Source organism: Eptesicus fuscus, chromosome 8 (genome assembly GCF_027574615.1).
Source record: "Eptesicus fuscus isolate TK198812 chromosome 8, DD_ASM_mEF_20220401, whole genome shotgun sequence".
Taxonomy (NCBI): domain Eukaryota; kingdom Metazoa; phylum Chordata; class Mammalia; order Chiroptera; family Vespertilionidae; genus Eptesicus; species Eptesicus fuscus.
The window spans coordinates 12,632,086-12,652,251 of record NC_072480.1 but is presented as its reverse complement, the minus strand read 5'-3'; the positions used below and the strand labels follow the sequence as shown (position 1 = coordinate 12,652,251).

The following is a 20,166-nucleotide window of genomic DNA, read 5'->3' as shown; positions in this document are numbered from 1 at the left end:
GGTAACACCTGGATGTTGCTGTAAACCTCTCCTAAGGAAAGACTATGCCAGAGCTCAAATGTAAATGAGGAATTTAGATGGAAAGTTTCATCACATACTAAACACTCCTAACATTTAAATAACACATTGGTTTACAAAGCAATTTTAAATGTTATCTTTGCACTGTTACCTCTCTAAACCTTGTGGGATAACTATTACTTTAATTCCAATTTTATTGATTAAAAACAAACAACCCTTCAAGGAAGTGTAGCAAAGTTATTGGCTAGCATTTGAAGGCAAATCAATTTGCCTGCCCTTTCGTGTAGTATATTCTCTCTCAGCGAGGAAGGAGGAATTCTGGATCGTTCCTCACTCACTTTCTCATGGCGACGATAGTCAATTGTCTAGGACAGTGGTCGGCAAACTCATTAGTCAACAGAGCCAAATATCAACAGTACAACGATTAAAATTTCTTTTGAGAGACAAATTTTTTAAACTTAAACTATATAGGTAGGTACATTGTTATTAACTTAATTAGGGTACTCCTAAGCTGGCCTTTGCTAAAAACTCAAGGGGCCAAAGAGCCGCATGTGGCTCGCGAGCCGCAGTTTGCCGACCACTGGTCTAGGATAATTAGCAAGCAAGTTTCTCTAGAGCTAGTGGAGGAAACAAAACAGTATCTTTGGAAGGCATTTGATACCAAATCTTTAGCGATTGTACTGAAAGTGAGAACTATCAGGTCATGGTGAGCGCTAGCTGCATTTGGGGCCTTGATCTCCTCTTGCTGGCGATTTATGCCATCTGATCTAAATTCACCCTCAGGCCTGGTGGAGCAGGTGGAGGTGACATCAGCCACTGCCATCATCTGCAGCAGAGTCCGAGGAGCTCCAGCATCCCACTGTCTCCTGTTTTCTGCAGCAGCAGCATCCTGAATGAACAACTCTAGGCATAAGAAAATAACTCATTAATTTAAAAGCAGCCAAAGTGTGACTAATTTCAACAAACAGTTCTTAGGAAACCTGGAGGCAGTCTATCAGCTGGTACATTAAAAATATTGTCCTTCTAATATAGACTGCAATGGACTAAATGTTTGTGCCGCCCCCCCAAATTTGTAGTTGAACCCTGATGCTCAGTGTGATGGTATTAGCAGGTACAGCCTTGGGGAGGTGTTTAGGTCACGAGAGTGGAGCCCTCATGAACAGAACCAGTGGCCTTATAAAAGAGACCCGAGAGCTCCCTCATCCTTTATGCTAAGTGTGGACACAGCAAAAAGATGGAATTGGGCTCTCTCCAATCACCAAATCTACCAGTACCATGATCTTAGACTTCCAGCCTCCAGAACTGTGACATAAATGTTGTTTATAAGTCACCCAGTTCATTTTGCTATAGCAGCCTGGTCTGACTAAGATGTAGATCATATTTCTGAGACAAAAATTATAAACAGGCTTAAAACTGTTTTACTTTTATTAATAACATTTGATTGACTAGCCAATATATCTAAATGTTAAAGAAATATTAGTGACACAAATGGACAAATTCCTTGAGGCATTTATAAGAACTTTTACTTTAGTTAGTTTCCATGGAAATGCGTTCTGTTCAATTATCTCCATTTTTAAAATAACTTGTGTAACCTTTTCCTTATTTATTCCCATATTTCATTCTAGAAATTTTAAAAATCAAATAAGTAGAAAATAATAAAAATTACCCATAATCACACTGTCCAGAGACTATTAAAAGTTCAAAAAATTTCCCCAGCATATAGTTCTTGCTTTGTTTTGAAACAAAAAATGGGCCACATACCACACACCCTTTTATAACTAGCTTTTCTCAATTAGCAACATACCATATCCAGATTGTTAAATATTCTTCTATACAATCATTTTAAAACAAACATAGTATTCTCTCCCATGTGATCATTTAATTTTTTGGCTGGATTTTTAGGTTGCTACAGATTTTTCACTATTATAAATAATACTACAATGAACTCATTTGTAGCTGATTTTTGTGTGGACATTTATGATTATTTGCCCTAGATAAACCATTGAAAGTAACAATTCCAGGAGCTAGTATTTTTTGCTCTACCAAAGCTTTTCATTGTTAAAGTTGAATCTATTACTAACTTATTCTGTTATTTTTTTCCTATATATTTTGAATAGCAAGTCCTACCCTATCCAAATAAAATACCTATCTTTTTCTGTATTTCATTTTCTAATATATAACTTCTATTTTTATATATATAAACGCTTTGATTTTTTAAAATTTCTTTTGTTGTATTGTTATATAGGTTCTGATTTCACAATTTTCCCCAAGTTGTCAAACAATTGTCCCAGCAGCATTTATGTGAATAATCTGCTCTTTTCCCATTGACTTGTTATGTGACTTCTAGCATTCACTATATTACGATACACATTAGGGTTTCTTTTTAAAATATATATATTTTATTGATTTTTTTATGGAGAGGAAGGGAGAGGGATAGAGAGTCAGAAACATTGATGAGAGAGAAACATCGATCAGCTGCCTCCTGCACACCTCCTACTGGGGATGTGCCTGCAACCAAGGTACATGCCCTTGACTGGAATCAAACCTGGGACCCTTCAGTCCACAGGCCGACGCTCTATCGACTGAGCCAAACCGTTAGGGCTTAGGGTTTGTTTTTAATCTATCTTTTCTTTTCACTATTTTATCTATTCTGGTGCTAGTATTATATTGTTTCAATGACTATAATTTACATATCTTGTTACTTGGAAGGGTACATGACCCTTCACTGGTCTTCTTTTCTAATTTTTTTGGCTAGTTAAAAATCTGTAAGATTCTCCAATCTGTCGAGATCTCCTCATACCACACACACCAAAAAAAATCCTTATGTGATTTTGATTGAAATTGCCAAAAAATCCATATATTTGAAAAGAACGCTTCCAATAAATAACTGTTATTTCTCTCCATTTATTCAAGTGATGTTTTAGTACCTCAAGTTAGGCAAGAGTTTAATTTAAATGTCTTATTTAAAAAAAACACAGGCCATTTTCAGTGGAATGAAATGAATAAGGGACATGAGCACATAACCCACCACAGAAATATAGATGGCCAATAATCACATGGAAAAATTGTTCAGCCTGATAATAAGTCCAGGAATGCAATTTACTTTCTTTTTTTAATTAAAAAAAAGGGGGGGGCAGCTATGTCTTTTGAGACATACAATCCACTCTCTTCTCTTCCCAGCAAACTAATGCAAACAGTAGCCTTGAAATACATCCTTCACTGAACTGCCTTCACTGAGGCACAAGGGCTCCTGATGGCCAAACCCCATGCTGTTAATCGAACTGCTTCACTTGGCCTTCCTCTTCCAGTTAATGCTGCCAACCCCTTTACCTCCTTCTAGAACTTTCTGTCCTTCTTTGGCTGTACTCTCCTGATTCTCTCAAAACTTGTCTAAATATTACTAGGGTCTGTCGTAAGCTCAATTTCCTTCTCACTCTAGTTCCTTTGCTTAGTTAGGTATTTCCAACCACCACCGAGGCTGAAATAGTGTGTACAGTATAGGCTTGAGAAGCCCTAATTAGGCCCAAGGCTTAGGTCTTACACAGCTGGTGTCTTCTAAACATCTCCAACGGATGCTCTTAAAGACCTGAACCTTAATATGTTCCAAATTGAGATCATTACATTATCTCTACTGACCTCACTGTACATGATACACAGGCATACCTAGTTTTATTGCAATGTGCTTTATTGCACTTGGCAGATATTGTGGTTTTGTTTGTTTTTTACAAATTAAAGGTTTGTGCAATCCTGAGTCCAGCAAGTCTAATGGCACCATTTTCCCAACAGCATTTGCTCACTACATGTCTAAGTGCCCCATTTTGGTAATTTGCACAATATTTTCATTATTATTTGTTATGATGATCTGTAATCATAATTTTTAAAATGTAAGTATAGTTAGCATACAATATTATATTAGTTTTATGTGTACAATATAGTGATTTGACATTTATATACCTTAAAATGTGGCCACCACACTAAGTCTAGTAATCATCCGACATTGTGCAAACGTATCACAATATTATTGACTTGTATTCAGTGACCTTTGATGTTACCATTGTAGTTGCTTTGGAGTGCCACAAATTGCACCCAGATAAAGAAGTGAACTTAATTAATTAATGTAGTATGTGTTCTGACTACTCCACCTGACTGGCCATTCCCCATCTCTCTTCTTTTCCTCAGGTCTCCCTATTCTCTGAGACACAACAATATTGAAATTAGGCCAATTAATAACCCTACAATCACCTCCAAGTGTTAAGGTGAAAGAGTGAATTGCACATGCCTCACTTTAAATGAACACTAGAAATTATTAAGCTTAGTGAGGAAGACATGTCAAAAGCCAAGATAGGCCAAAAAGCAGGCCTCTTAGACCAAACAACTAGCCAAGTTATGAATGCAAAAGCTAAGTTCTTGAAGGAAATTGAAAGTTCTACTCAGAGATAGGAATGACAGGAAACAGCCTATGGCTGATCTGGAGAAAGCTGTAGTGGTCTGGATTGAGAGCACACTAGCCACACATTCCCTTAAGCCAACGCCTAATCCAGAGCAAGGCCCTAATGCTCTTCAATTCCATGCAGGCCGAGAGACGTGAGGAAGCTGCAGAAGAGTCTGAAACTAGCAGAGTTGGTTAATCAGGTTTAAGGAAAGAGACCACCTCCATAACATAAAAGTGCAAAGTGAATCAAATGCTGATGGAGAGGCTACAGCCAGTTATCCAGAAGTTCTAGCCAACAAAGTTTCAATTATAACCCCAACCAAGGTAATTAATGAAGGTGGCTACTTTAAACAAAAGATTTTCAATGTAGACTGAAAACAACGAGAACAAAACAGCACGTGAAACTGAACTTTTGAACCTGCTGCAGTTCCTGGGACTGGCTGTGCATCACTGAATTCTCTATTAAAAAGTGAACTTTTTACCTAGCCATAGGCATAAGCAATTGGTCATGTATGGCACAGTCTGAGCCTGCTTGCTAGCTCCAATCACAGCTCTTTCAAAACCACTGAGGTAACCCCTTTAAAGAGCATTTTAGGCTCAGAACACATATTTGTGCCTCTTTTCTTTGGCTCATGGCACCGCTGTGACTTTGAGGTCTCCTTCATCTTTGAGATTCCCTGCCACCTAGCACAGTCTGTGGCACAAGGGAGATGACCAAGAAGAAGCCTGCTGAATTGAATAAAGATTTTTCCAGATGGATGGAAGGAAAAGTGTATTACTCTAGGAAGTGGAAGTTGAGCCAAGCCAGGGTATAGAATGCTCACACCGTCAGGTATGGGTCCCATCATCAGTGGAAGGAAAGAGGGTGCTGGGGCAGGAAAGTGGGTCACCACAGGATCAGGCCACTCAGTGTCAACGGACTGTATCCTATAGGTATTATCAAAACAAAATAAAAACACTTGAGTAGAGTAATAATATGATAAGATAACTAGCAATCACTCGGAGAACAGAAGGGAAATACTAGAGAAAAGGAGACACATGGCCAATTCGGCAAGGGGAAGAGAAAGGGAAAACATAATAGCATGTATTGAGCACCTAGCATGTGCCAGGTGCTTTACATACCAAATTTCTCACAATGAGCCTACGTGGCAGGTGCTATCACCCCTGGCCCTAGGAGGAGACCGAAATGCAGAGGGTTTAAGGAACACAACCAGAAAGTGGCAGTGCCAGCTGGGATTCCAACTCCTGCTTGTCTCCAACACCCACGCATTTTCTATCACGCACACTGCTCAGAGACGACAGGGCCCTAAACCAGCGGCAGAGTGGGTGAAGGAGGAGGAACTCACCACAGACATTTCAGAGTAGAAACCACCCAGAGTAGCGGGAACTGTCAGCCTGGCGCAGCGTTACCCCAAGTAAAGGATCACAAGAAGGAAATGTGCACACGTTTGACTGCACACACGCTGAGTTTGAGACGCTAGTGGGACTTGTCCAGGGAGCTTTCCAGCAGATAATGCAAAAAAATGGATGCATGTGGAGCTGCTGGCTGGGAGAACTGAAGCTGAAGGAGTGGGTGAAACTGCCCAAGGAGACAGTATGGATGGAGCAAGAGAGGAGGGCTAAGTCTCAGGGAGCTTGGACCCCGAGGGGTAGGCAGAGGCAGCGAGCCAGGTCTCTGCCCAGCTCAGGGAGAGCAAGGGGACAGGGGACAGTGCAGGGGAGAGTTTGAGATGGACCGATAACAAAACAGTTCCTTCTCATCTACCACTTTTTAGGTACACGTACCTGCTTCTGAGCAGAGTTTTTCAAATGCTTCATCTGTATAATCCTCATGGTCCTTTATACATTTATTTTCCTTAAGCTTCATGCCATCCTCAAAGGTCAAAGTTTCATTTAGTATGTCTATGGCCTAAAGCAATTCCATAGTGTTTCAAGAGAAATAAGCCATATTTAGAAAAAAAAATGTTTGTGTTCCCAGCAATAACTTTTATATTTAACATATCTATATTGAACAAATAAGTCAGTAAAGTTTTAAAAGTGGAACTATGTTGGAACAAGATAGAAACAAGAGTGTTTTAATTTCTTTTCCTTGTCAATAGTGACGAGCAGTGATCATATGGCAACTTACTTTTATCCAGACTTCCTGTCTTCTATAATATTCTACTATACTTCATTTTACAGCATTCTCAAGGTTATCTGCTCCATGCCCTGTTTTAAGTATACAACATTCCTAATTGGGTCCCCAAAACTGCTCCTAATACATACTCCATAATCAAAACAAAAATGATCACTGTGTTTCTTTTCTTTTTTTTAATTTTTTTAATTTTTTTTTTATATTTTATTGATTTTTCACAGAGAGGAAGGGAGAGGGATAGGGAGTTAGAAACATCGATGAGAGAGAAACATCGATTAGCTGCCTCCTGCACACTCCCTACTGGGGATGTGCCCACAACCAAGGTACATGCCCTTGACCAGAATCGAACCTGGGACCCTTGAGTCTGCGGGCCGACGCTCTAGCCACTGAGCCAAACCGGTTAGGGCGATCACTGTGTTTCAAGCATATCAAAACATAGAATAATAAAGGATGAACACTCTGGTAGATAAAACTTTTTTTATTCTATTCTTTTATTCTAGCAGGTCAGCGTTAGTGCCTCACTTCACAGAAGCACTGTGGGTGTATCACTCCTCAGGTTCCCACCAAGAAACAGTCCCATATCTGCTCCCCTCTGATACTCACAGCTCTGGGACACTTAGAGACTTAATGGTTAAACAGGGGTGAGTGCTAGTTATTACCACTCTAATGAAGTCTTATGTAGCAAAATGCTAGTGCAAATCTGAAAGATAGGTGGAGCCCAGAGGGTTTTTAGGGCAGTGAAAATACTTGGCATGATATTACATGGTGGGTACATGTAATTATCTATTTTTCCAAACACATACCATGTACAATCCCAAGAGTGAACCCCAGTGTCACTGTAGATTAATCAATTGTAACACATCTTCCACTCCTGTGGGGGATGTTGATGATAGGGGAGGCTGTGCATTCGTGGGGGCAGCGATATGTGGGAAATCTCTGTACCTTCCATTCAACTTTGCCATGACTGTTCTACAACATGAAAGTCTATTAAAAAAAATACTGGTCCTTCACCACACACACACACACACACACACACACACACACACACAAATCAGAAAGAAATTATAACATTAAAAATGTTACAATGAGAGCCCAAATGCATGACTGAGCTTTACCCAAAAGACCAGTGTAAAGACCTGAAATAAATGTGTATGGTTTCAGGGTACCTGCTCAATTTTTTAGGCAAGTATATTAGTTGTTGACTATGTATTATGTCTTCTATTTTAATTATGCTATTAAAAGTTAATATTATAGGAAAATAAATACTTTATAAAAGAAAAATATATTAAGTTGAAATGGTCCATTTAAGGGAATAACCTCAAGTACAAAAAGAATGAGAAGATGAAGTATTTTGGAACACTTATTTGAACACCAGAGATCCTTCTAGGAAGATTTAAGAAAATTCTCCTTCCCCCTATGAAAAAATGTCATTAAACATGCTACTAAGATACTCATTTTCTCATGCCTACTAATGGAAATATGTACTTAATGACATACCTCTTCCTCTTCAAGAATATTTTCATCAGAAATACATTTGTCTAAATTAATTTCAAACTTTACTCCTCTCTAGAAGAAAGAAAAAAATCTTAGTTTAGCAATCCAATAAAAACCTTCAAATTATAACTATTTGACATTATAGATACTTAAAACCAATAGTCTAACATTACAAAACAAAGCAATTCTGTAAACTAGTAGGAGGAAAATCCTGGAGGCAACCCAGATTGTGCCCCTAGCCAGCTACCTTAATATGAAACCAAAGACAAAATGTTTATTACCTTAGCTTTATATTTTTGTTCTGGAATTTTACTTTCCTTTATGTTCTGAAGTCTAATTTTTTTCAAGTCTTTTTCAATACCCTGAAAGTTTAGAGAAAAATTAACATATAGCATTTCATATTGATCAAACAATTATATTTTCACTAGAAGCCCAGTGCACGAAATTCGTGCACTGGTAGGTTCCCTAGCAGTTGCCGGCTGCCTGCCGGGGCCTCCCTCCCTTCCCCCAGTTACCTGCTAGCGCCAGGGCCTCCCTCCATTCCCCCAGCTGCCTGCCAGTGCTGCTGGCCGGGGCCTCCCTCCCTTCCCCCAGCTGGCCCACCCCCTTGTCGAACTCCTGGAAGAACTCCAGTCGAGGGGACAATTTGCATGCTACACTTTTATTATATAGGATACCATCTGAAATCACAGCATGGTATGTTTACATGATTTAATTTCTGGATTGAATCCAATGATTGATTTGAAAATAAAAACATGCCTTTACTAATAATTCACTAAAACTTGGGGGAGTGTCCATTAACTCAAAATATTAATACACTTAACACTGACATTGCAATGCATACAATTCCACCATACAACAATGCTTATCACTCTAATCCAGTCCAACACAACCTAATTTAATAAAAAAAATGTAATTTTGACTATAGGATCCTTTCCTGAAGAGTTTTATGATCTTAATAAGGAAAACAAGAAAGGTACACAGCTCATTACAGTATAAAGGAAGGAGAGGGCTATACACCTTGACAAGAATTTCAAAGATAGCCCTAACTGGTTTGGCTCAGTGGATAGAGAGTAGGCCTGTGGACTGAAAGGTCCCAGGTTCCATTCCAGTCAAGGGCATGTACCTTGGTTGCGGGCACATCCCCAGTAGGAGGTGTGCAGGAGGCAGCTGATCAATGTTTCTCTCTCATCGATGTTTCTAACTCTCTATCCCTCTCCCTTCTTCTCTGTAAAAAAAAAAAAAAAAAAAAAAAAAAATCAATAAAATATATTTTTTTAAAAAGAATTTCAAAGATAGTTGAGAGGTGAACTTTAAATATTGAGCTTTCCCAGGGTTCAGCCCTAGGCCCTCTGCTCCTTTCTTCCTCAGAACAAGAGGGTCTAAGGAATTCCTATGGATTTAAGAGCTACCTTTATGCAATGATTCTTTTTTTTTTTTGCCAATATTTTTTTTTATTGTTTAAAATACTACATATATTAGTACATATATCTCCTTTTTTCCCCCCCATTGACCTTCCCTCAGCCTCCCCTACCCCCTGTTGCATGCCCTCATCCTACCCCCCCAGTGTCTTGTGTCCATTGGTGTGTTTATATGCATGCATACAAGTCCTTTGGTTGATCTATTTTCCTCCCTCCCCAACACTCCCCAGCCTTCCCGCTGTAATTTGACAGTCTGTTCAGTGCTTTACTGCCTCTGTATCTATCTTTTTATTCATCAGGTTATAATGTTCTTTATTTTCCATAAAAGAGTATGCAATGATTCTTAAACGTGTATCTTCAGGCTTGATCTTTCCTCCCCTCTGAGCTTCAGACTCACATTTCTTTCTTTTTTTAATTTCTTTATTGATTAAGGTATCACATATTTGTCCTCGTCCCCCCATTCCCATCCCACATCCCTCCAGACTCACATTTCAACTGCTTACTTAGCATCATCTTCACTTCAAGATTCATTCCACAAATCATACTGAGAGCCCACTATGGCCAGACACTATCCAATGGGCTAGTGCAGTGAATGGGACTGAAAGTTCCCTGCTGACACAGAACTTACTGGAGTAAGATGGGTAATAAATGAGTTAACAAAGTATCAGCATAATTTCAGAAAGTGTTAAGTGCCCTACAGCAGCGGTCACCAACCAGTGGTCCGTGAGGCCCGAAACGTTGGCGACCCCTGCCCTAAAGGAAATAAAATAGAGTAATGGCATAGAGTAGGGGTGAGAGCAATGCAGGAAAGACTACTAGTATTTGCTTTAAGCCTTAGAATAAAGCAGGACCTTGGCATATGAAGGTCTGGGAAAGCATATTCCATCAGAGGGAGCAGGAGGGCAAAGGCCCTGAGGCAGGTATGCAATCTGAGATCTTCTCTAATCAACATGTTCAATTTAACATGTCCAATGGGAACTGTATGTTTTTTAGATTTTTAATTGATGAGAGAGAGAGAAAGAGAGAGAGAGAGGGAGAGAGGGAGAGAGAGAGATCTGAGAGGGAGACATGGATCAGCTGCCTCCTGCACACTCCCCACTGGAGATTGAGCCCACAACCCAGGCAAGTGGCCTGACTGGAAATCAAACCAGCAACCTTTCAGTGCATGGGACGACACCCAACCAGCTGAGCCACACTGGCCAGGGCCAAAGGGATCTCTTCACTGTCCCCCACCACAAGCTCACTCCCTACTCTCGTCCCCATTTTAGGAAGTGGTTCTATCCCTTTCAAGACAGAAATTTATGACTCTCCTTGGTGTCTCCGTGTGTGTGTGTTTTTAATGTTCTCTTCTCTCCACTATTGCACAGCATGTCTCCATCATCTTTCCCTTAGAATCGACTACTGCTTCATCTGTGTTACCACAGCCTTTGTATGTACTTCACTAAAGCATGTGGCAGGTTGAATCATTATTAGTTGTTTGCCCTGCTACCTTGGGAAGGGTTTTTTTCTGCCTTGAAGTACTATGAACTCTCAAATAAAACTGTGACTTTGTATTTTACTTATATTTGTGAAGGTGGTTGTCTGATTTGATTGTGTAGTCTGGTTGTCTCAATTGTACACGTATCATATTGCTTTATTTTCCTTAAAATACAACTATCTTAGACTCCTAAGCCCCATTTACCTCATTGGGTGCAAATTCAACCTCAGTCTACTTTAGATCTCTCTGGCAACAAGTGAAGGTCCCAGGGTCTTTCACAAAAGAAAACATTCAAGGAGGCCTTCAGCCTTCACTCAACCTGCCCTAACTCACCTGCCCTAACTCAAGCCCAGAGGCACCTTGAAGAAAAAATGTAAAAGACCTCCAAGAAGAAGAAGAAGAAAAGAAGAAGAAGAAGAAGAAGAAGAAGAAGAAGAAGAAGAAGAAGAAGAAGAAGAGGAAGAAGAAGGAGGAGGAGGAGGAGGAGGAGGAGGAGGAGGAGGAGGAGGAGGAGGGGAGGAGGAGGAGGAGAAGGAGGAGGAGGAGGAGGAGGAGGAGGAGGAGGAGGAGGAGGAGGAGGAGGAGGAGGAGGAGAAGGAGAAGGAGAAGGAGAAGGAGAAAGAAGAGGAGGGGGAAGAAGAGGAGGAGGAAGAAGAAGAAGAAGAAGAAGAAGAAGAAGACCTCTCAAGAGCCATTTGACAATTCAGCTCTGACCAGTTCTCTACTCTCTCCAAAAATGTAAAGTTGTAACAGAAGTTAACTGTCAGATTTCCTGACCAATGTGTCTAAGACCCTGACTTCAATACCACCCAGAAAGCTGAACTTTCATACATTCACAAGAGCAGTTCTGAAACTTGGCTGCGCACTCAATCACCCAGTCAACTTCTGAAAACAGGATGCCTGGCCCGCCCCAGACCAGGCATTGGATTAGATATTTCTCCACATGATTATACTACACTATACGGGGTGAGGATCACCAGGCGAGGGGAAACTCCCTGGGAAGTATACAGATGTCTAATAGTCACCATCACCTGCACAGGTGCTTCTTCCTCGGGTGTCTCCTGGCAGATGGACAGGTCACTTTTCTTCACCAGATAGGTTTTATGACTTATTGTTGAGTCTTCCTTTAACACAAATTACACACAGTCAACAAGATTGATTCTGCGTCAGTTCTGAAGGCTATTTGATGAACCCTGGCCAGGGTTTAAATGGGATCTGGTCAGGAAATGCTTTCCACCGGCTGTCCCAGGGACGAACACTGGCCGTGGCTGGATAGAGCTCTGCTTATGGCTCCTTTTCCCTGTGGCCGCCTTGGTCTCCCCCAGTCCCCCAAGTGCTTATTTCATGGTCTCTCTAGGAATGGCCACTCTCCATCTTTCCTTGATTCAGGTTTCCTATCACAGATCTACTTTAAAAATACGGCTGGCAATGGTGTAAGGCTTCCCGCTATCAACCAAGCCTCTGCTCTGAAGAGAACCACCTCCAGCCTGCCCCTCCCAGCACATCTAGTCTTCCGTTTGAACCTTTGCATGTTCTTTCAGAACGCCTCCTCCTTAGCCCTGCCTCTCTGAACTCCACTCCTCAGACCCAATTTAGGCTCCACCTTTCTTCTTCCACGAAAACCCTCAGGCTGCTCATCCTTCCTCCTATGCACTCACAGAGCTTACCTATATTCAGTCTTATTCAAAAACTGCCTTATACATGTGTGTCTTATCTTTCCAACTATTTATGAGGAGACGAGCATGTGCTAGAAAGAGCAGAGGTTTTAGAATCAGGTATTTATTTAGTTTGCCTTGTGCGGATGAGGTACTTAACTTTTCCGTGTAGGGAGTAAATGAGATAAAACATGTGAAGCTCTAGTACATACAACTGAATTGTACCATCTGCTCATTTCACCAGTATTAATTCATCTAAGGCACTCAGGGGTGGGGAGACGGGAAGAGAAAGATCAATTTCAGCAGCAGTGTGATGGTTTCCTCAATGAGTATGCAGCCCAAGTACCAGGAAGATGGGCGCCCAGCTGTGTCTTGTCCAGTCTCAGTGCCCACAGGCCTCTCATAGGAGAAGCATTCCTGAGCACGGAGGGTGTTTCTAGTATCTAAATATCATGTATTTTTTTATATAACATGGTCTCCAAACACAGGCCAGCTACTTCATCAGGAGTTCTACTGAAAAAGCAATGACCTAAAAGATGGAAGAATGAGCTTCCAATGTGATTCCTTTAAGGGATTTTCAAGAATCATCTCAACTGCACAGAATTCAGTAAATGCTGGGTTTTTTTCCCCACCCTATGGGCATGAACTTACTTAACGCATCTAATCCAGTTCTGGTGTAGTGTGGCTGCCCAGTCAATAATTATTGACTAATTCATGAGAGAAACAATTAACAAGCATTTTTCATAATCACCCTTCCTGGGAATGTCACATGCCCTCATCATCTGTGTAGCCTGAAGTAAACCACAACAAAGCAACGCTTCAATAAGATCTGACAATTTTCCTATTTAAAAATTTGCATGATAAAACGTTATCTTTTCTATGAAATCATTACTTTTAACACCTGCTCAATTTAGTTAGCTCTAAGTCAATAATACGCTGTTTCTTTTAGGAGAATGAACTTATTTACCTCTCGTTCGCTCCCCATCTTCTTTCTAATTTCTTTCATGTCATTGTGGTACTGTTGGCGTATTTCCTCTAACTGCTTCCAATATTCCTAGAAAGCAATCCCAATCCACAAATTGTAAATGTCTGTGAACAACTTAACAAAATAATCTCTATACAGCCTACAGTTTTAAAATGTGGGATATATAATCAGAATTAGAAAACCTGTTGCTCCCAAAGATGATAACCACCTTATATTTTGGCTGTGGTACCTCACTCCCTGTGACACATAATCTCAATTACTTTATATATCCTACTTTTATATACAATCCTGTTACGGGTAGAATTTTCTCCCCCAGAAAAGATATGTTGGAGTCCTAACGCCCAGCACCTCAGAATGTGACCTTATTTGGTAGAGCATCATTGCAGACATAATGAGCTAAGCTAAGATGTGGTCACACTGGAGTAGAGTGGGCCCCTAATCCAGTATGACTGCTGTCCTTTTAAGAAGATGGCCATATGAAGACACACACAGGGGAAACGCCATGTGACAGTGGCAGGGAATAAAGATATGCAGCTGTAAGCCAAGGATTGCCAAAGATTGCTGACAAACCACCAGAATCTAGGAAGAGGCAAAGAGGGGTTCCCCTAGAGCTTCCTAAGGCAGCGTGGACCTGCCAACACCTTGATTTTGGACTTCTAGCCTCCAGAACTATGAGGCAATGCATTTCTGTTGTATTAAACCACCCAGTTTGCTGTGCTTTAAGGCAGACCCAGGTAACTATACAAATTTCAAAACTGTTAATGATGGCAGTTACTTTATCAATCCAAAGTAAAAAGCCTTTATGAACTTAGCCATGTTGCATTCTCAGAGAAGGTGAACTATATCTCTCTGTATCTCCTAAAACCACCAGCCTGGTGCTTCACACAAGGCTGTCCAGCAAGTATTTGTGCAACAGGCTCTCTCAGGCATGCACCGTAGACAGTACAAAAGACAATGATATAGCACAAGGGTGGCCCTGGCATCAGACTGTTTTTAACCTGTTCCTTCATGTTGTTTCTCCTGAACGGCAACTCCTGGAATCTAGGCGCTTCTCCGTTACTTCTTAGCTCTTGTCTCTTTTGATCTGGCTCAGCAGAAGATGGACGAAGACCCTATTATTTGAATGAAATAATTTATAAAACATACTTGCTTTAGGAAACATATTCTTATCTGACCTTGACCTTGACCTTTTTCTTTAAACAATTAAACTCATATTTGAGAGTTTTTTAGAGAGAGCAGTAAAATTTTCTTAAGTACAAAACATTAAAAAATTAAATAAAATTAATAAAACCATTTGTGTTGTTTACCCAAGGCAATGAATATTTTATGCTACCATATGAGATACCTGGATTCATTTTCTGAACTGGAAATTTATAATTGTTAAATTAAAATTCAGTAAAAGTTTAGCAACCCCTAGAGCATGAGATTAGGGGAATATAACTGGATCTTTGAGAAGTTCAAAATAAGAATGATACAAATAGAATGCATATCCAACCTCCCTCAATCCCCAAATTTTAACACTATACTTAACGATAAAGGTTAACTTTCAATTCAAGTAAAAAATAATAGTCACTTTTTAAAAATGTGTAGAATTCTAATAAAATAGAATCAAAGAATTGCAACACAGAAGGGGAGCTTGAAGCTCATCTACTCCACAACTATCATTTATAGAACAGGAAATTGAGGCTCAGAGAGGCTGCATGGCCTGCCTAAGATCACACAGCAAGTGATAGAGCCAGGGAAGAAAACAGGATTCCCAGACCCCGATTCAAGCCTATTCCCATTATTCTTCTTTAAACTATTAAAAACTAAGGAAGGTGGAGGGTAGTCTTGATCTTTTTTATGGAATGAAATTTGACTTAAGGATTCATTAATGTTTATGAACAGAGACACTATTAGGAAATTCCTGATTGCCTCTTATATTTGGTATTTTACTCACCAATTGCTTTTCTACTTTCAACTTATATTGCTGAGCTTCAAATTTCCTCTGAAGGTATTCAGCAGGCCTTAGAAAATAAAAATGTTCAGCTTGAGTGGACATTTTAACTAGTCTTAGTCACCCATTTGACAAGTGAATTTTTAGCTTAATAATGAGATTCACAGTTCACTTGTGACTTGAAGTTCTGAGTTCAAGAGGTAGCTCAAAGTTTCAGAAGGTATACATTGGAAAAGAAGATCTTTGGAATAACAAAGAAAGGGAGATAAAGAGAATAGTAACAATTGGGGATACAGGAGAGAATAAACCAGAAAACTGTTCTGACCCAGAAGGACTGGAATCCATTCTTCTACAGTTCATAATATGTTGGGGGGGGGAGAGGAACACACCCCTATCAGGACCTTCTCGTGCTCTGTGCAGACCCCTAATCTACAGCCTTGTCACCCCTGATTTGCCTGATGGTTGCTGGTATGTTTCCCACACTACACTCTGAGCTCCTTGAGAGCAGGACAGTGTCCCATCACTTCACCTCTGCTCCTCATGCCGGCAAACAAATCCTTAACGAATAAAAAATGAGGCTTTACTGTCTCTCACAATGTTTAAGGTATTTTTCCAGCACAATTCTGATCAAACCATTTTTAAGCTTATACCTACCTATGTTCTCTATATATTTATCTTTTTTTTTTCCTGCTAAGAATTTCTGTAATTACTGATGCTAAATAAAAACTACCACATTCAGATCATAGTGTGAACTACATGATAAAGTTCTTTGGAACACCAGTAAATTCTAGGGCTCCAAAACCAGAACTGTCATTTCAGAAATAAGTCCTTTGGGAACATCATGATGAGAAGTCCCCAGTTTATGAAGAGTCAAGATAATACGTCAGTCATTTAGAAACAGGATGAAGTGACAGGCTTATTAAGGTCTCTGGGCCTTCGTTCCTCATATGTAAAATGGGCACGATACTCTTTCAGAGGAATTGATATGAGGATGAGAGTAGGTTAGGTCTGTACAGGTGTCTGGCCAGTGTCTGACACTTAAAATGCTGAAATCAAATGAGGTTAATGTGTAGCTTCATGTCTCTCAGGAAGCTAAGTGGTGGGCATAACAATATCTCCATGAGAAAAACTCTTCAGTCACCCAGGAGCTTTCCAAAATACATTCTCTATATTTCTCTGTCTCTCCTCTCTTCTCCTTCTCCTTCTCCTTCTCCTTCTCCTTCTCCTTCTCCTTCTCCTTCTCCTTCTCCTTCTCCTTTCTCCTCCTCCTCCTCTCTCCCTCTCTCCTTCTTCTTCTTCTTCTTCTTCTTCTTCTCTCTCTCTCTCTCTCTCTCTCTCTCTCTCTCTCTCTCTCTCTCACTCACACACACACACACACACACACACACACACACACTCCAACCCTACACAGATTCCTCTTTCTCCAGACAAGTATATCAACACTTGATTCCCATGGAATCAGAACTCAGAGAGTGAGAAAGCTGGAAGTGAGAGCCTGGAATAACAATTAGTAGGGGATTACTAGTCAACTCATCAGAGGGGCATCCTGGGTTACTGTAGGATGGAGCATATGATGGGCAGCAGTATTCAGGAAAGAGAAGGACATTTCTACCATGTTATGTGAAAGTTTGGGAGATAAAACAATCTATAATAAAATAATTGATAGTTTCACAGATCTAGGCAAAGGATATAAGACATTTGCTCTGTGGCTGGGAAAGGGCAAGGGATATTGTGGCAGCACCTATGTAAAATACTTATTAGTTGAGTCCTATATGAATATTATAATTTGAACTAGTGGAACACACAACTTTTGATAATCATGGAGGTTATTGAAAATGTGTTATTTTAAACACCTCTTTCTTAGCAAAACAGAAAGTGGGCATACGTGCGACAAACATGAGATGTATTCCATAGTTTTGTGTGGCTAAGGAGATTATTTTGAAAATCAAGATTTATTGTGGTCCAGCCGGCGTGGCTCTGTGGTTGAGCATTGATTGACCTATGAACCAGGAGGTCATGGTTTGATTCCCAGTTAGGGCATATGCCCAGGTTGCAGGCTCGATCCCCAGTATGGGACATGCAGGAGGCAGCCAATCAATGGTTCTCTCATCATTGATGTTTCTACCTCTCTCTCCCTCTCCCTTCCTCTCTGAAATCAATAAAAATACATTTAAAAAAGAAAAAAAATGTGTTATTAAGATGTATAAAATTATAACAGCATCCAATATTTTTTAAAATTAAACATGTACTTTTCCCATAGCTAATCTTTTCATTAATTATCTGATTGGCCTACCATCACATAGTCTTGTATTTTTCATTATTCATCCAATATTTCAACAATAAATAATGACCACAGTTATCAAAAGTTAGCAATTTCTCACCCCTGAAAGAAAAAAAATGTGATGGTAAGACCATTAAAAAAAAAATAACTTAGGTCTTCAGGACTGTGGATGGGTGTCAATTATTCTGAACATAGGAACACTGAAATTGGTGTGCAATAAAGAGTAGAAAATACTGTAGATATGCAAAAATTTGTTATGGAACAAACTCTTTGAAAGTCTGCCATGATCCAGAGACAGGGAAGCATCGATCAGACTGTCAAACCTCAGAGGGAAGGTAGGGGAGGGCGGGGGTAAGGGGGCGAGATCAACCAAAGGACTTGTATGCATGCATATAAGCCTAATCAGTGGTCACAGACAACAGGGAGGTGGGGGCATGAGTGGGGGCGGGGTTGGGAAGGTAATGGGGGGATGAGGACAAATATGTAATACCTTAATCAATAAAAAAATTTAAAAAAAAGAAAGTCTGCCATAACAGCAGTTTAATTGTATTATTTTCTTTTTAATACATCCATATTCTAAAAAAAAATCCCAAAAATATAAATGCTGAATGAAATATATCTTAATTTCTAATTTGTCTCAAATGATAATCTAATTATAAGTCAATTATTAATGATGAATATTAATAACCTCTTTGGAATATGATACATATCAACTATCTTCATGAGTTCCAGGCAGTGATATTTACTAAAAGAAGAAAAGATATTAAAAATTCAAGAGTATAAATCTGTGTTCATAGTTAAATGGCCACATGAGTAAGAAGATAAGCTACATCAGACTTGGATGAAAAAGGGTTAATGAATTATTGCAGTAGTCACTTTATAAATGTCTAAGCATTATGTTGTACATCTGAAATTAATATAATATTGTATGTCAACTGTAATTGAAAAACATTTTAATAAAAACAAAAAATGAATAAAAACAATCAAGGGAACTTAGAATTAAGTATTTGAAATGAAGAGTTTGGAATTTCTTGGATTATTTACTTTAGGAGAATTTAGAAGGATTGCAGAGTAAAGAATGTTGATACAGCAAGACATTTTCAGAGGACCAAAGTTTAAATTAGACAATCACATTACCATTGGCCTGGTGATTGACTGCTGCTTTCCTCCTGACTATAGTTCTCCTTAACTCTGGTATCTTTGTGAGAAACATGGTGGTAATGTGGTTCATGGTATCTCTTCCTTAACAAGTCAAGTTGAGCATAGTAATAATCATAATGGCCACACACTCCAGCATGTTTGGTGGGCCTTTCTACCATTTTTATCTGAGGGATTAATAAGAAAAGAAAATTTTAAAAATATAAATCTATAATAATTGAAAGTCTGATAGTGACCATAACTAAGACAAGGCATTGAAGGTACATTTTGTAGTTTTTGCTCTAGAATTGTTTCCAGATTAAAATAATTTTAGAATCTCCAAATCCTAGAATTAAAAAAATATTTTATCCAGCTGGTAGAGGCAGGTCTCAGCATTCCTTGGACTTTTGCTGACCTGCCTCTGTGCCCAGAGCTGGTAAAGCCAGCCTTGGTGTGCAGTTTGATCCTTCCCACTCATGCCCAGGCCCAGTAGAGTGAGCCAAAAACTGTGGATTGCTTTGTAGCTCCAAACAGGTGGATCAAGGCCAGTAATAGGCAGTGTCTGACATTGACCTGCACCAAAATCCCTCCCAAGAGGCCCCAGAACGAATAAACCCAGTGGCCATCTTTAGACAACATCAAATCAGGATACAATTAGCTTCACAAGTGGCATATCCAAAGGGAGATCTCGACAGGCACTGACCCTGCTAAAGCAAATTCTGCTCTGTGTGATCAGCATCTGCACAGCAGTTCACACACTGTGTTGGGGGTTCATCCTCAAAGTCAATAAGACTGAAGGTCAACCCCATGCATGAAGGGGTCAATAGCAATCAAGACTCAGTTACAACAGGAGGGCCCACATAACCCACAAAAGGGACAATCCTGGACCACCCAGCTCAGGTGATCAAGGAAATTGCACCACTGGGTCCCACAGGACACCTACTACATAAGGCCACCCTACTAGGACTGGGAGTCATGGGAGCTATACCTAGTACATAGAAATAAACACAAAGAAGGAGCCAAAATAGGGAGACAAGGAAAAATGCCCCAAATAAAAGAACAGGATAAATCTCTAGGAAAAGAGCTAAATGAAATGGAGTCAAGCAATTGACCAGATATAGAGTTCAAAAAAATGTCTATAAGGCCCTGGCTGGTGTGGCTCAGTTGGTTGGGAATCATCCCATACATTGAAGGGA

At 39.8% G+C, this 20,166-nt stretch overlaps 1 protein-coding gene across 1 annotated transcript in view; it reads right to left on the bottom strand.

Annotated features, from left to right (window-relative positions):
- The window catches only part of NEK5 (NIMA related kinase 5), a 75,548-nt gene that overhangs the window by 18,960 nt on the left and 36,422 nt on the right, over window positions 1-20,166 (bottom strand). The window contains exons 11-18 of the mRNA XM_054719777.1: window positions 18,971-19,158; window positions 15,556-15,622; window positions 14,615-14,728; window positions 13,599-13,685; window positions 12,008-12,100; window positions 8,360-8,440; window positions 8,082-8,150; window positions 6,236-6,359 (exon numbers count right to left, since the gene is read on the bottom strand). Coding sequence (XP_054575752.1) covers window positions 6,236-6,359; window positions 8,082-8,150; window positions 8,360-8,440; window positions 12,008-12,100; window positions 13,599-13,685; window positions 14,615-14,728; window positions 15,556-15,622; window positions 18,971-19,158 — 823 coding nt within the window. The remainder of the gene's footprint in view (window positions 1-6,235; window positions 6,360-8,081; window positions 8,151-8,359; window positions 8,441-12,007; window positions 12,101-13,598; window positions 13,686-14,614; window positions 14,729-15,555; window positions 15,623-18,970; window positions 19,159-20,166) is intronic.